The sequence below is a fragment of the Lissotriton helveticus genome, chromosome 5_1, assembly GCF_964261635.1.
Source record: "Lissotriton helveticus chromosome 5_1, aLisHel1.1, whole genome shotgun sequence".
Taxonomy (NCBI): domain Eukaryota; kingdom Metazoa; phylum Chordata; class Amphibia; order Caudata; family Salamandridae; genus Lissotriton; species Lissotriton helveticus.
In genome coordinates this window covers 326,003,866-326,019,909 of record NC_136065.1, presented here as the reverse complement: position 1 = coordinate 326,019,909, position 16,044 = coordinate 326,003,866, and the positions used below count along the sequence as shown (strand labels likewise).

Below are 16,044 nucleotides of genomic sequence, written 5' to 3'. Positions count from 1 at the left end.
ATCTATCTATCTATCTATCTATCTATCTATCGCCCCTCACTCTATCAATTTATCTATCTATAGCCCTAACTCTATCGCCCTCACTCTATCTATTATTGGCCCTCACTCTATCTATCGCCCTCACTCTATCTGTCTATCGCCCCTCACTCTAACAATCTGTCTATCTATCGCCCTCACTCTACCTATCTATCTATCTATCGCCCTTACTCTATCTATCTATCGCCCTCACTCTATCTATTGCCCTCACTCTATCGCCCTCACTCTATCTATCTATCACCCTCACTCTATCTATCTATAGCCCTCACTCTATCTATCACCCTCACTCTATCTATCTATCTATCTATCTATCGCCCTCACTCTATCTATCGCCCTCACTCTATCTATCTATCGCCCTCCCTCTATCTATCGCCCTCACTCTATCTGTCTATCTATCTATCACCCTCACTCTATCTGTCTATCTATGGCACTCACTCTATCTATTGCCCTCACTCTATCTATCTATCTATCTATCTATCTATCTATCTATCTATCTATCTATCTATCTCGCTCACTCTATGTATCGCCCTCTATCTATCTATCTATCTATATATCTATCTATCTATCGCTCTCACTCTATCTATCTATCGCCCTCCCTCTTTCTATCGCCCTCCCTCTATCTATCGCACTCACTCTATCTATCTATTGCATCACCACTGCATCACTCGGGGGTACCACAGCATCACTCAGGGGCACCACAACATCACTATGCGCTACCACAGGATCACTGAACGCCACAACATCACTCGTCGCCACCACAACATCACTCAGCACCACCACAGCATGAATCTGTGCAACCATTCAACAACAACTGGTTCAAATATGTTCTCTCAATGTTTCAAGCTTTATTACAAATGTCACAAAAAGATGTTAATATTTCACTTCTGTTCTTGGATTTGTCACAATAAAATACACTGAACATAATCTTCAAAAAAGTTATTTACAAAAGTTTAAGCTATTGCCATTATAAATTACAATAACTTTTATTTAAGTATTAATTATTTAAAAAAAGTAAAAGCCATTTTTATTTGTAATATCAATACATCTAAGTCACGTAAATACAACACATATTGCGTTACAAATGCTATAGGTGTCACATTTACGAAAGTTATAACTATTGGCATTGTAAATGACAAAGCTATTAATTTCGCTATTTTCAAAACCAACACATAAATAAAAAATTTGTCATTTACAATACCAATAGCTCAAACTTTCCTCATGCCAGACCTATTGCATTGCAAATGCTTGTTTACGTTTGTAATTGATTTTGCTCTTTTTCCTCATTTCAAGAACTTAACATTCAAACTCCAAGCTCCTGATTCTCGTGTAAGTAGTTTAAGTATTATGGTTTTATAAGTATATAGACTCCCTCGATGGTTAAACTGACAAATTCTGCTGGAATTGTAAGTATCCACGTATTGCAAGTTTTGATGCCCCGAGTCAGACTAGCTCTTTATAAAAGTTTCTAAAACAAATAAATATTATAATTCTGTGGGAAAACATTTTTGTGCCTTTTCTATTATTAATTATGTTTTTGAATTAAATGGTTTTATGGGTGTATATTTTGTTGAAGTCACTTGGCAAAACAAAAATAAAGTAAAATGTACGTAACTGGGGTTATTGTATGATATATCTAAAAGCCTAATAGAAATTTTTGAACAAATGAAAGCCATACAAAACCCCCCAACCCTATTTAACTGAAGTATTTTATGGTGAAAAGTCCATTGTTTTGGAAATCCCTGCGCCCCATGCTGAGCAGAGCATTATCCTCTGCCGCTGGATTACCAAACCTGCCTGTATTTCTCCAGTAGAACAGCTAGAGAGCAGTGCAGGGAACAAAACAGACAGAAGAAAAGAGCGAGCCATTCCCACAGCCCAGTGCATTCAGGAGCACTGAAATCTCCCTTCCTGTTTTGAGAAGCGCTGGGAACTGTACATGGTATATTGTGAAAGCACATTGAGTGACTGGCACTGGAAGGATACGCGCGGGGGCTGCCGTTCTTTGCGTCCCGGTTCCCGTGTTTTCGGGGGATTCTTTTCCCTAGCCTGGAGAGGAAAAAAAGAAGATTTTATTTTTGTCCCTTTTCTCGCCTGCCTCTCCTCCTCCCCCCTTCCCCTCTCCCATGGCGGAGACAAAAATCATTTACCACATAGACGAAGAAGAGACGCCTTATCTGGTGAAGCTGCCCGTCTCCCCTGAAAAAGTCACTTTGTCAGATTTTAAAAATGTCCTCACCAACCGCCCGGTGCACAGCTACAAATTCTTCTTCAAATCCATGGACCAGGATTTCGGGTGAGCGTTGCACTTGCTACTGTTTTTGAGTCTGCCTGTGTTTGTCTTTGTGCTTTGTAGGAGGGGGAGGAAACGGGAGCAGGAATTTTGCAAAGTGTCCAGTGTCCTTATGCACCGTCTACAATCTGGGGACAGGGGTAGTGTGTCTGCTTGCTTGCAGTCTGGAACAGCTTTGGTGGGGAGTGCGGAGGCTAAACACCTGTTTTTCGCCCTTATGTGTTCACTTTTATAAGGGAAAGCACGTCACACATCATACGTGCTGTCATTAGGTTGCTTTATAAAAAAATAAAAAAATCACTAAAGGTCAATATTAGTATTCGTGTTTTGTATGCATGGGTGCGAGGTTTGTGGACGATAATGAAAGTAACCTAGACGTTTCTCTTAATTTTTTGGTGTTCATGTGTTTGTCAGTTTTTTTTAAACATTTGCAACAGCAGGTGCATGGCCATACAATCTATGAACGTGGGTGTTTATGCTTCATGTATTATTAATGTGTATTGTGGCACCTTTCTAGCTAGACAGTCTGTTCACTCACATTGCAGCCAGTCTGCCATGTGCAGTATTTACATTTTCTGTATTTAAATATGTCAGTCCTGTATGCATGTGTAATATGTGCCGTGGTACACACATCCCTTTAAGGGCCCCATGATTCTCAGACTCGAGGCAGACTGTCAACCGTAATAAATCTTTTATTTTTTGGCAAAATCCGTTTTGGATATTTTTTGACAATATTGTGAGCATTTGTGAACTTGGAAATGGTGACTGGGAATAAATAATGGTCGTTCCTGAAAAACATAAAACACTGAAGCCAGGCCCCAGTCCAATCTACCTCCCACTCCATTCAAGGGAAACAGCTGTCAAACGGGAACGTCTTTTGTTATAGCGACGGCGAATTCTGTTAAATGTGGCAGCGAGGGACATGTGGGCCGGGCAAGCGGAATGAATGCAGACTTCACAATAACAAAAAGGCAATTTTTGGCTATGCAAATGACATTTGTGTCACCCTCGGGGTATCACAACAGCGCGTGAACTTTGTATCACACTCCCCGTTCGTTTACGTTTCTGGAGTAAGATTTTAGCATGGTATGGTTGCCATCTTGCTTACTGTTTAAAAATCTACAGCCTGGCTTATTTTCATAGGGAAAAAAATATGGAAATGACGGTCGCTTGGTGAGGGGGTTCTGCATGCCGGTGTCTGACAGAAAGTGCCAGATTTCCGGCGGTGTCAACGCTTCCTTCCCGCCTCCCTTTCCTCTTCCTGACAAGCTTACTCCGCCCTCTTACACCGTCTGCTGTCATATATGGCTAAGAAAAAAAACACACAGAGCCACGGAGGAAAATGTGACCTAAAAAGCATGTGTTTCCCTTTCAGATTTAAATACCATTTTGCAGGTCGGTGAAAAGTCACCAAGGCACAATACCTGCAGCTCCACCCCCAACGCCCTCTGGCCCCGCCTTCACAGCCTAAAATGTTATATAATATGCCATTTGCTAAGAGATTTTCATTTTTGTGTTTTTTTCCGGCGTTTTGGAGTGTGGCTCCGCCCTCCCTCGGGGATGTCTCATTTGTGTTGCTCCCTTTGGTCTGGCTCCGTTCTTTACGGCAGGTGGACTGCTTTGCCGGTGGGCGATGGGAGCGTACCATTCGCACAGTATGGGGGTGATCCCTGTAATGTTCCTGGCGACTGACAGGAACAGTGCAGGGGCGGCCGGTGTCCTCGGCAGGCCCAGTATCAGCTGGCACTGCCGACACAAACAAACATGGCGGTGCTCCTCGGGGCAGGGGTGGGACATGGGAGGAGGCAGCTGTCAGACCAGCAGGCTCTGGGCAAACCTCTGGCGTGTGGCGCTTTTCTCGGCACCTGCACCAGGGGAGCGCGGTCAAATACCTGCTAAGCAGCCAGAGATTAGTAATGTTTGAAACACCCCTAAACAACCCATATTTTCAACAGAGCATTTTGCTGTCTGGGATTTTTTTGGGGCCGAAGTGAAAACATAAATTCCTTAAATGTAACACGCTTTTGGCTTTATAAACCGGGTTAGTTGAAAGTATCACCCACGATTTAGGCTAAGGCCCATTGAAAGATTTGCAAAGTGCTCTACAGCATGCTATCCGATGAGGCCTGCTGACCATTTTAGTGCAACCCATGAAAGTGCAGGAATGGAAACCAAGGTCAACCTGGGTTACCTCCTGGCCAATATAAACCAGAACTTAAGAGACATTTCAAAGCAATAACAGCTGGTTCTAAACTACAAAATTTCTATTAATGGTTTTTCCTATGAAAAATCGAAATGCATTCTGGGTGTTGTAGTTTTGGTTTGCTTCCATTGAACTCATTTGAATAATATACCTGAGAGCAATGAATTGTAAGTAAAAAGCACAGGACTGGAAACTGTGTCTATGATGACATTCAGTGAGGTGGTCACACCAAAAGTAGAGCAATTTAAGGTTTAGTGCGTAAGCCTGTAAGTTTCAAATAAGCATAGTTTGCGATATATGACTAAGCAGTCCTGAAGCGTCTTTCCTTTTTTTCATTTTGTATCTCTTTGCTCATTGTAAGTATTGGATGTAAAATCCACACTTGCCAGCACTTATAACTATTTTATTAGCCAAAAGCTTTTCTTTGCAAAAAAATCATTACACTTCAATGCAAGTACACAGGGAAATTAAATTCCAGCTTTTTTTCTCCATCTCCATCTCATCTATTCTCAAATGTTGGCATGTACGGTAAATTCCTCACTTCACAAAATGCCGATAACTAAAATGCTAGGACTACCTAAAAGTGTCACCCATGGCATGGGACTACTGGGCATCTGTGAGGATCCTTAGCAGTCTACACCAGTGGTGTTTGGGAATTAAATGAACAATAAGTATTCTGTAACCCAGAAGGAATCTAAATGTTGGAGAGTTGGAACCAAATGTGTATAGAATTCTTGTTTTAAGAACCTTATCCACTCTTATTAATGGCATGCCTCATCACTGGGTCTCCTCCTTGCTCCTATAAACCAGGAAAGGCTCAGACGTCAGAGGGAGCTCTTTAGGTATTATTCAAAAGGGTTTTCTTTTTAATTTATCAATAAAGATATCTGTGGACCATTCGGGTTTTCCCTTTATTTTGGGTTCCCCAGTATGATTAAAACCAATATATCTGGATTTTTATGGATATTATTGTCCCTGCAGCCCCCTGATAGTCAACATGTTTCAGCCTTTTAAGTGACCACTAGTGGTACCCAGCTTTTGTAAAAACCAAAATAACACCCCTATTGATATGTCAGAACAATGACATATTTTCAATTAGACAGAAGAAAGCACATTTGTTCAATAAAATCTATTTCTACTTTCTTGCATGCCTGTTCTGGAGGAATGCCTTTCCTGTTAGTATTTCTATATGCTTTTAAAAATGTTGTCATGGAATATTGGCGGCAAAAATGTTGGAATTCGGGTATGTTAGATTTACTACTCCCATTCCGATGTAAGCAACAGTAGGGAAAGTGTTTGAATTTAAAAAAATCAAAATTAGCTATTAAATTACAAAAAATATTTGTATAATTATCTAATTAACAAATTTAAAAGAATGCAAGCTGTTTAATCAATTAAAATATAAATATTTAAAATACCTCCCACTCTATTCCCCTCCAAACCCAAGTCTCAAACAATTGACAAAAAACGTAACATTTTATTACCAAATCAATAAACACGCAAAAAAGTTAAACTTACTTAACATTAAAATATCATATTTTAACAGAAAAACAAATAAAACTCAACTAAATAATTCCAATATTACTCTTGTATTATTGATTTTTTGAAATCCTTTCAAATGACTTTTAAGTGCTCCTCGATCACTCATTTCACTGTCGTTCATATGGGATATTATAATTTGCATTAATGCATCAACAGCTGCCAATGTATGTACTAAGTAAGTTTTGTAATGTAATGTAGAATTTAATGATCAATTCTTAGATTCTCGACTGAATATATTCCCAACTTTAGTCATTCCTACCAGGGTGTGTCTTTGAATGATTTATTACATGACCTTAATTTATCATTTAATCTAGATTGGGGGGAGGATGTGTGTCCATGTGGGGCTCTAGTAGTGTACAAAAGAAGGGAGTAGTTGACCCCAGTGGGATCAAGGAGGGCGTAATTACCACTCAATTAAGAGCGGAGGGTCCATTCTTTGCACATGCCCCCAACAAGTCTGTTGAACAAAAGTAGGCAAAGCTGTTCCTCGGGGAAGGATGGGAAGTGGGGTGCGCTGGTCAAGGGAAAGTGGTGGTTAAACAATGATAACCTCCCACTGGGTATCCATTGTGTTGGATATGTTTGCCTCACACACCCTTGCAGGTGTCATGCTTCATCATAGGCGTTGCTCCTCGTCGGGTAGGCGGTGCAATTCCCAACGGGCTCACCTCAAAGAGGGGCTCTTTAGCGGAGATCTTTTGTATCCAACTGCCTATGGGTGAAGTGCGGGTGTGGGGCCAAGGGGTTTGCAGACCTGGGTGTGAGTTAAAATGTAACGCAGGGTACCTAAGACTATTTTATTCGGGTGGTCCCTCGCTACAATTAAAAGGGTGGAGCTAGACTAGGTTTAACTGGAAAATAATGTATCCATATTCTAGACTAGGCTAGGAGGTTAAAGTTTGGTCGACATGTTTCTCGCTCTGTAAAAATTACTTGGGATTCGTCAGGACCTGTGTGGTATGGTCTACAAAAGTGAGAATCCTTATGTCAGAGATTGTTGCTTATTTTTATTTTTAATAATTGGGAAGAATTTTACCTCAATTATGCTGTTCCTTGCCTAGAGGTCAGTATTTATTTGCCCCATCAATGCTCGGCGGGTTGTACATCATGAGAGGAGCCTCTGGTTAGTAGGCTAAAGCTCTCCGTGTAGTGGGCATTCGTCCTACCCCTTTTCCACCGAGCACGGGCTCTACCCACTTTTATTGGCAGGGGTGAGCACTCTTGAATATATATTTTAATTTCTGCTCCTTTATTTTAGCTTGGTGATTTCAAAGTTAGGTCCAATCATTTTAGTGATCATAATCCCCTATCAATTTCTTTAACTTGAGGCCCCTGCCAACAAATGCAAGTTAACATTTACCCTAGGTCTGAACTTGTCCATGGTCAAGGTCTCAGGCTTCACTGGGCAATTTAATTCCTGAAGATTTTTCTAAAATTTTAATTTCAGTTTGCTTTTACAATTTTTTTTAATTGTCTTGATATGAACTCTTTCCTTTTCGTGACATTTTATTCTTTTAATTTAATCTTCCTACATATAAAAAATACTTATAATTATCCCTTGCAAGTGTAACTGGAATAACTTGCCGTAGTGGTTTGATGATGCTTGTTCTTTTTCCGATTGTAAGCATATTGCTGCCTTTAAACAAATTATCTACTTTTTGCACCAAAGTGTCCTTCAGTAGAGTTAGTATAAGACGGCCATTAAAGAGAGAAGAGCGGCTTGTGGGGTTGTCGGAGGGTAGGATTGATTAAATCAAACTTGTCCAGTAAAATATAGTAGTGTTTTTTAGGCTGTCCATAAATTCCCCCATTTGACTCACCCTCCCTTGGCTGTTATTTCCAAGCGGATGTTTGGGTTTGGCATTTTTCTGGTGTTCATGCCGGTACCTCGACCAGTCTTTACAATGATCATGTTTTAATTAGAGGCGGGCTCTGGGTTTTCTTTACCTGCGAGGAAGTGTCAGAGGCGATACCTAAAAGTCTAAAGACAAGGCATCTGGTCCTGTTATTTATTAGCACAACCTTTTCGTCAGGGACTCTCTTAACTATGACTTCAAAAGCTGCTGTTCAGTCCAGGTTAACTTCCTGCATGACCTCCGCTCGAACTTTACTGCTAGAGTGAGATATGGAGTAGGTACTGTATCTTTTAATCTTTATGGAAGAAGGTTCGGCGGGGGGGGGGGTTGTCAAGTGTGTATATTTGCAAACATTCCTTTTACCTTCTATCTTAATCTAGTGGGGAAAGCTTGTATTTCTGAAAGGCGGGATATGCCTGTAGTAGACAATTGCCCTATTCCAGCACTAATGTATGCTGGCAGCGCTGTCATACTATCTAGAACGGCTACCAGCCTTCACAATTGTTAGATTTTCTTGTTTCATTTATGGATAGGTTGGAGCTTAGTACAAATTTTCCAACTCACATATCGTGATTTTAAGCGCTAAATCTACTTAGTACATTGTTTTTAAACTCAATGATTTGTCTTATTAGTAAGGGCCAATCTTTTTCTAATCTGGGGATGCCTTTTGGTGTATCTGATAATTGGACCAGTGTTTAATTTAGCAAAGTACTACTGTTTTGCAGATCCATTTCATTACAGCCTCAAGGTTGGGTAATAAGCCCATCCAAGCTGTGAGTAAAATCTATCACAGTAAATGTTTTCATATTGCAGTATGTATATGGCTCTGGTTTTTTGGGCTCTACACGTTATCTTCAAATCGAGGAAAATAGTTTTTTAGACTACGTTTATCTTTACCTCTTAGCTGTTCATCATATCATTTACCTGAAGATCTGGGCCGGGGTTGTATCGTTTCTCTCATTAAATTACAACTTTTTACTTTGGCTCTCTGCTTGGGTCAAACCTAATACTGACACAAGCAGAGCTAATTATCATGGATTGTCTTAGGCTGGATTGGCTTGTACAAATTCCTTGGCTCATCAGGTCCACTTTTTTGGACTTTGGCCTCCCAAACCTGTTTTTTATTAAAGTCAGATCGAATTGTTGAAGCAGATCTACAATTGACTAGAACAATCTTTTTAAATTGTAGGTCTACCCTCAGGGAATAATTCAAATTTAATAACTGATCTGTCAGATCTTATGTTCACCTAAAAACAGTACCCTGTTTAGAAACTGATTTGACATTAGTGGTAACCCGTGGACCTTGTTTTTTGGTAACAGTTTTAAAACAAATTTGTTGCACTGTTTTCAGAGTGTTCCTAAAGGTTGCTGCATGTCTCTATTCTTGGTCATTGCCAATAGGATTTAATTTCTTCTCAAGACATTTTGCACTTTATTATATATTGTGGTTTGTATAAACAGCTAAGTAAGTGTTACCATGTTCTGCTACTTAAGAAACTGAATTTGACACATGTTCGACCAGCTCTTATTTACTTGCAGATGTAGTCAGACCCGCATGCTTGTTTTGTGGTTCCAAGTTATCTAATAGGTGCGGTTCTTGTGAGATCCACATTAAGCTTTTAGTTTTTGTATATGAAAGATTATTGTGATTATTTTACTACTCAGATTTATTATTGACAATGTTATTGTCTTTTTTCTTATTGCAACAGATTGTTTACTTTTATATTATTTGTCTGCTGTTTTGTCTTTTGCAAAAAAGAAATGAAGATTTTATGAATGAATGACCTAAATAATTCATTTTTTTATGTAAAACTAAATTTTAAAAGAAGCAAATGGCAATGCTAGTAGGTCTGGCTTATACATGAACTGTCAAGCCAGACCGAAAAATCCATGTAGGTTAATGACTGCCCTCCTCCTATCTGTGCTGCTGCCAGAAAAAAAGTAATAAGTTATCTAGTTATCTAAGACACTTTAACAGCATGAAATTGGCATGCCTGAGCACCTGAAAGTTCAACATAAGGCAGCTGGATAAATAAACTAAATGATCACAGCTATGCAGAGGGCAAGCACTTTTTTGTGAAAGCACGCCCAATTGAAACATGTACTCCTGGCGCCCAACATTTGGATGGAGCAAAAGCCCCACTCCAGTAATGCTAACATAATTGTCTGGCGACAGCTGCACTGCCAAGCCAGACCATCAGTCAAATATACTGTTGTCTTCTATATTCTGTCCCGTATTATTCCTGACATCACAATATTGTTACATCACAAAATAAAATGATGGACGAAGTGTTGAAACTTTTCAAACTCTCACCCACAATCACAGATCTGGCTTTAATTCATTGTTATTGTGCTTGCCATTTCACCCCAGTTTGGACCCAGCCATATGAAAATCAGTCTCAACCCTGCTCCCCAGGGAACAGTCCAGCCTGAACTGCCAAGCCAGGTCCTCTCTGGACCAGAAACAAGCATTCTAACTGGGGTGGAATAGTGAGAAAAAGGACAATGGATTTCATTTAACCCATATCTCTTGACTGAGGAAGAGTGGTTCAAAAGTTTCAGCGCTTAGTTCATCATCATGTTTTGTTTGTACTATGTGGCCAAGGGTATCCCCAGACTATGGCCTGTTGCTTGCAGTGCCACAGGATTCAAGCTAGCCTGGCTCATTAAGGGTTAATACTCTGAAACTAGTCCCAGAATGCTTGTTTACGGTCCAAGGAGGACCTGGCCTGGCAGTTTGGGCTGGACTGTTCCCATGAAGAGCAGGGTTAAAACTGATTTGCATATGGCTGGGTTCAAACTGGGGTGTCATAGTGAGCACAAGTGCAATAGATTTAACTCAGATCTGAGGGTGAGTGGTTGAAAAGTTTCGGCACTCCATTCATCCTTTTGTTGTGTCTATTATCACAACATTGTTAACATGATATTTTTGTGTCATGATATTTTTTTCACAATAATTTGTCAGAATACCTTTTAAAATATTGCCCATCTAATGGTTTGAAGCACAGTTCCTTACTCTTGCTTCTACTACACAATCAATGACTGTCTACCCAAATCTGACCTTTTTTGTTGTTATTGTACATGCACGCAAATTGTCATAGTGCCCTGCTGTTACAATATTTTCTCACATAGACCCTTGTTGAATATGTTTAGAGTCATTAGAAACAGCTCTCTTCAAATGTTCAACGTAGTTCTTGGCTGTTTTACTTTGCCTGACCAAATGTTTTTTTTTGGCCATGGAGATAGCGAGAGCTCTCTTGGATGCCAGGTTGTGAAAGACCCCATATGGTCTATACCAAGACGTTTTAGTGGGCTAAGAGCTCAACGACTGGTTTCGTGTGCTGGCTTTATTGTCATTCTCATTTGTCTACTTCTGATTATATGGCTTTACTTTTTTCTTCCTGCTTGTCACTACCTTGCAACTTAGTCTCTTTATCTTCCTTTTGATTGGCTGACTTCTATCCTTCCACTGTCCTACTGAACTGCTTGTTTCTTGTTTCATTAAGCACTCCATGAGAACGCATGTGTTTCTATCTTTATCTCCTGCGTTCTACTCTGTCATGTGCAATGCTCTATGTGTCTCTGTAATTCGGATGCTTCTCCCCCATGTACCACACTTTTTATTGATCGCTCTGATGTGTGCTGCTTTCTTCTCTGCCCACTTCCCACTGTTTCTCTCACATTCCCACCAAGTACTCCACCATTGCTGCCCTCCCTTGCGGTTCTCTTTTTTTTCTTTTTAATGTTTTGAAGGGCCGGGCAGTAGGTCCTTACGCATTATAAAAAACACTTTTGCAGAGTCAGATTTCATTAAAAAAAATTCACTTATCCATCTTGGATCAGTAAATAAAAAAAATGGTGCCTGCGGCATTCCTGTGGCGAAAACCATGTGTGGTGAAGCATGTACGCTTGTGTGGTGATGCATGCATGTGCATATGTCATCAAACATACGTGTGCCTATGAAACTACGTGGCCACCAGCAGCGACTGTGTCCTTGCAGCTTTTTTATTTTGTCCAATACTATACGGCATCTGCAAACAATGAAACCATTGACAAAGTCAATAGGTTCAAGAGGCTAGTCTGTGTTGAACATTTTGTTTTACTGTATTCAAAGTTTCCTCCTTTATTTCTTCCTGTTTGCTTTCGTAACCGTTACTTACAGTTCCACGTAATGCTTCTTTGTTTGTTAACACCAACTTATGCAAAACTTTTGTCACCCAATAGTGGTGTAGAAAGGCGGGCTTGGAACCAATTTTTGCAGCCTGGTACATAGGCAGTAACATACAAATAACCATATAGTTTTGCCATAGTTCGTGCTAATCTTGGTGACACCTAGTCAACTCAGCAATGTGTCAAGATTGGGCCTATTAGTTATTGATTTGTTCTGTTAAGAATGGTGACCACCCTACACACAAATCTGATTCGAAATGAGGCACCAGCCCAGGTAAAGACAGTGAGACAGTGGCCCTTCCATTCAGCTATGGCACAAGTTGCTTTTGGAAAGTTAGCAATGCTTTTATGCTAGTCTTTCATCAACATGATAACCAATCCACATAAACATTCATGCATATGTATCACAGTATTTTTGATATGTGAAATAGTTCTAATTTTGGTACATTGTACATTTCTGTGGTCATACTTTCAAATGCATATTGTTATTCTATAACCCAGTCATATAATAATAATCTTTCTTAACAGTCCCGCAAAAAGGATGTTTTTGCAGAAAAATGTTGTACAAACAGCGCGTAATATTAATCTAAACACGTGTAATTTAATATTTGTTCCTTATTTACTCCAGATGATTCGTTACTTGTGGTTCATAATGGTTGTGTTCTCGATTGCCATTCTTTTTTGCCTACAGAATTGCCCCAGTACACATCATTGTAATCCACATTTGCCCAGTTTACACATCAGTCCACAATCAATTATTTCCTTTATTCCAGACCATCTCAATCTGGGCAACATTTAATTTAGTTTGGGTAAAGAGACAGCTGCCAACCAATTTATTGCCATGCATAGCTCTTAAAAGGACACGTCATCTGAGAAAAATACTTTTTCACTTTCTGGCAATTATTTCTTTGAAAATGTATTCTGAAGTTTCTATTGGCTCCTTTACCACTTCTAGACACACTTCTTGTAACTTTCTTTTGTTAAATATTGATGTGTTCATCTCTTGTTTTATGTTTTAAAGGAATTGTCCCATTCCTCATTTTTAATTTTGTGGACAAACTATTTAAAAAAAACTAATTTATTACTGGAAATCATCAGCAATGTATGTGGCTCTTTTACATATGCTCATCACATCATTCTCGAATTTTACAGACTTGCTTCTCTGATTCTGCCTTCATTTTCAAGTCTCTTTTATCAACACACCCAAAACAAGATCTCCTATTTCATTATCTACACTTTCAAACCTGAAGTTCTTTCTTGAAGTTTAAAAAGGCCTTGAAGTATTCAAACAAATTTGTTCTGATACTTCCATGCCTTCAGAGTTATCAGTTTTCTTTAATAATTTTCCAGTTGTCGTGTTTTATCCTTTGTTTGCACATTAGTTCTAAAATGAAGGTATCCTTTGATCTAGAGTCACCCAATGCTCACTTTTGCACACTCACTCTCATTATAATATTTGTCGGTTTATTGTTAGATTGTTTTTGCTTTCCCTGTTCCATTTGGTCTTCATCATCACGATTGTCATTATCTACTTCATTCCTTCATAATGCGTGTTTTCCTTTTTTTCACACTCTTAAATATTGTTCGTACAAGCTATAATATTCTACTGGCTCCCCACACTTTACCTAATGCATGACGATTATCAGTCCCTCCCTTTCATCATTACATTCATCTCACTGTAATGTCTACTGGTGTGCCTTTTACTCTGCCTAGATTTAGATCACATTATCATCAGCTAATGTCTCTACATTTGCCGTTCATTATTATACTATTTTGTGTAATTGCTACTGGCTGACCTACAGTGGTGTCCTTGATAATCCATAACCTGCCTTTTACCATCATACTGTTTGCATTAATTATTAGCACTTTTAATCTTCAAACCCTCACATTGGCATGTTGCTGCCAATCCTCTATTCTTGCCTTTTGTCATCTTCTTAAGTAAAACGTGTCCCCTTCTGTACCTAAACTTTATAATAGCATTGCCCGCTAATAAAAAATTATAACACAAAAAAAAATAGCATAGCCCTTTTCCCATTCCTTTGGTTGCAAATAAGTCTCACACTTCTGTTTTCTTTGGGACCAAACAATACTGAATTTAAGTGGGCCTTTTAAAAAAGGCACTGTATGCGCTGCAAGTTGTGGTTCTTTTTTTAGCATGTTTCCTGAGTGCTGTTGGTTATGTAATTGCATAATGGCAATCTGCTGAGAAAACAGAAGTACCAGAAACATGGCTGGCTGAAGACGAAAACTTTGCCTACGATATGATTGTTTATACTGTGTCATAGTCTTTCTGACATGCTGGCTCACATACATACGAAGCATAGATGGCACACATCGTGCACTCTGCATAGGTCTAATTTGTTATGTTGTTTGGGTGCTGGTGTGCATGACCACACTTCAGTAACACCTCGTTTTTATATATATAGACTAGCTTACCCGTCGCGCGTTGCTGTGATCTCAGAGAAAGGAAATTTAGGGAAACTTGTTATGATAACATTCAATTTACATTGTGTCATTTTTATTTAAACTTATTAATTTTAATATGGAAATCATTTTAAAGTGTTGTTTTAATTCTGTTTATTTATTCGAGTGCTTGTGGATACACTGCATTTTTTGTTTTTCCGTCTGGTGCGTACACGAATAAATCAAAAGGTTTTCCAACACGTGAGCTGGCCACATACAGTTGTCCATGTGAGAAGCACGGATTCTCCAAATCTAGTCCACACACTTGCAGCGATTGTCCGTGTGCTTTGTTGATGGTGATTGCAAAAGCGAGTCGCACCGGAAACTGTAAACGTTGCATACACGAATAAATTAGAAGGTTTTCCGACGCGTGAGCTGGCCACATACAGTTGTCCATGTGAGAAGCACGGATTCTCCAAATCTAGTCCACACACTTGCAGCGATTGTCCTTGTGCTTTGTTGATGGTCATTGCAAAAGCGAGTCGCGCCGTAAACTGTAAACGTTCAGTATTGGAAAGATTACGAGGGCACTGGTTGGCCAGGGGCCGATATTTAACAAATTCTTCTTTTGTTTTTTTGCCAGAAACCTTCGCGGGAGTGTACTCAACAACTTTTAACAAATTAAAAAAATATATATTTTTTAAATTAAAAAAAAATATATATTTTTTTTAGACAGAAACCATCGCGGGAGTGTACTCAACAACTTCCCAAAGTTTCATGCCGATCGGATGAATGGTGTAGTAATGCATAAAGGATAAACGGACATACTTTGGTTTTTATATATATAGATTGTAGTAAAAGGAAAAAGGTCTTGGCTAACACCAGACCTAAAAATGGTTGCCTGTGATTACGAATACTCTTGCACATAGCAAACGCTCGCCATAAGATGGCCAAAATAATCGGCTTAAAAGTCGTCAGCTAATTATAAACTAAAGAGTACGTGAGCAGGCAGGAAGAGGGGTGGAAAATGAGAAAAGAAAGAAGATGAGAAAGTTTAACAGGGACGTCTGAGAGGATAAAATTGTCTGTGTGCTTGCTGCTCCTGTACTTTACTCTGTTCATTACCCCCTGAAATGGGAGCTTCCTATTACTTGTTCAAGGTCGCTTTAGTTATTGAGTGCAGCCATCGAACTGAGGAAAATTATTACTAATGATAAAATTCAGATTCCTTTGTAAAACCCTCTTTAGCGGGTAGCTGGTTGGTGATCAAAGTTCGATTTATAACCACGTTTGAAAAAGTCTTGTGAAGGAGTACTGGAACACGTGATTGTGGATTTTAGAAACACCATTTGAAAAGAGATCAGCCCCAAGGTGAGGGTAATTGAAAGGAAAGGTTGGTTACATTCAGCCCCAAAGGGTGATGGGGGGCTTTGGATTAGATTCCTTCTTTACGTTTGAATGTGTTCAGTTGTGAAGGAGCTGGTTGTCGCTTGAAGTATTATAAAGTGAAGTGATTGATTCTATTGGGCATGATGGTGGATCAA

At 39.4% G+C, this 16,044-nt stretch overlaps 1 protein-coding gene across 3 annotated transcripts in view; it reads left to right on the top strand.

Annotated features, from left to right (window-relative positions):
- The first annotated feature begins 1,895 nt into the window (after nt 1–1,895).
- Nucleotides 1,896–16,044, top strand: part of DVL1 (dishevelled segment polarity protein 1) — a 650,234-nt gene continuing 636,085 nt past the window's right edge. Inside the window, exon 1 of one of the 3 annotated variants that reach the window (XM_078642393.1) lies at nt 1,896–2,329. In XM_078642393.1, the coding sequence (XP_078498519.1) occupies nt 2,160–2,329 (170 nt within the window). In that variant the 5' untranslated portion in view covers nt 1,896–2,159. The remainder of the gene's footprint in view (nt 2,330–16,044) is intronic. The other 2 variants (XM_078642391.1, XM_078642390.1) reach the window with 2 other exon arrangements.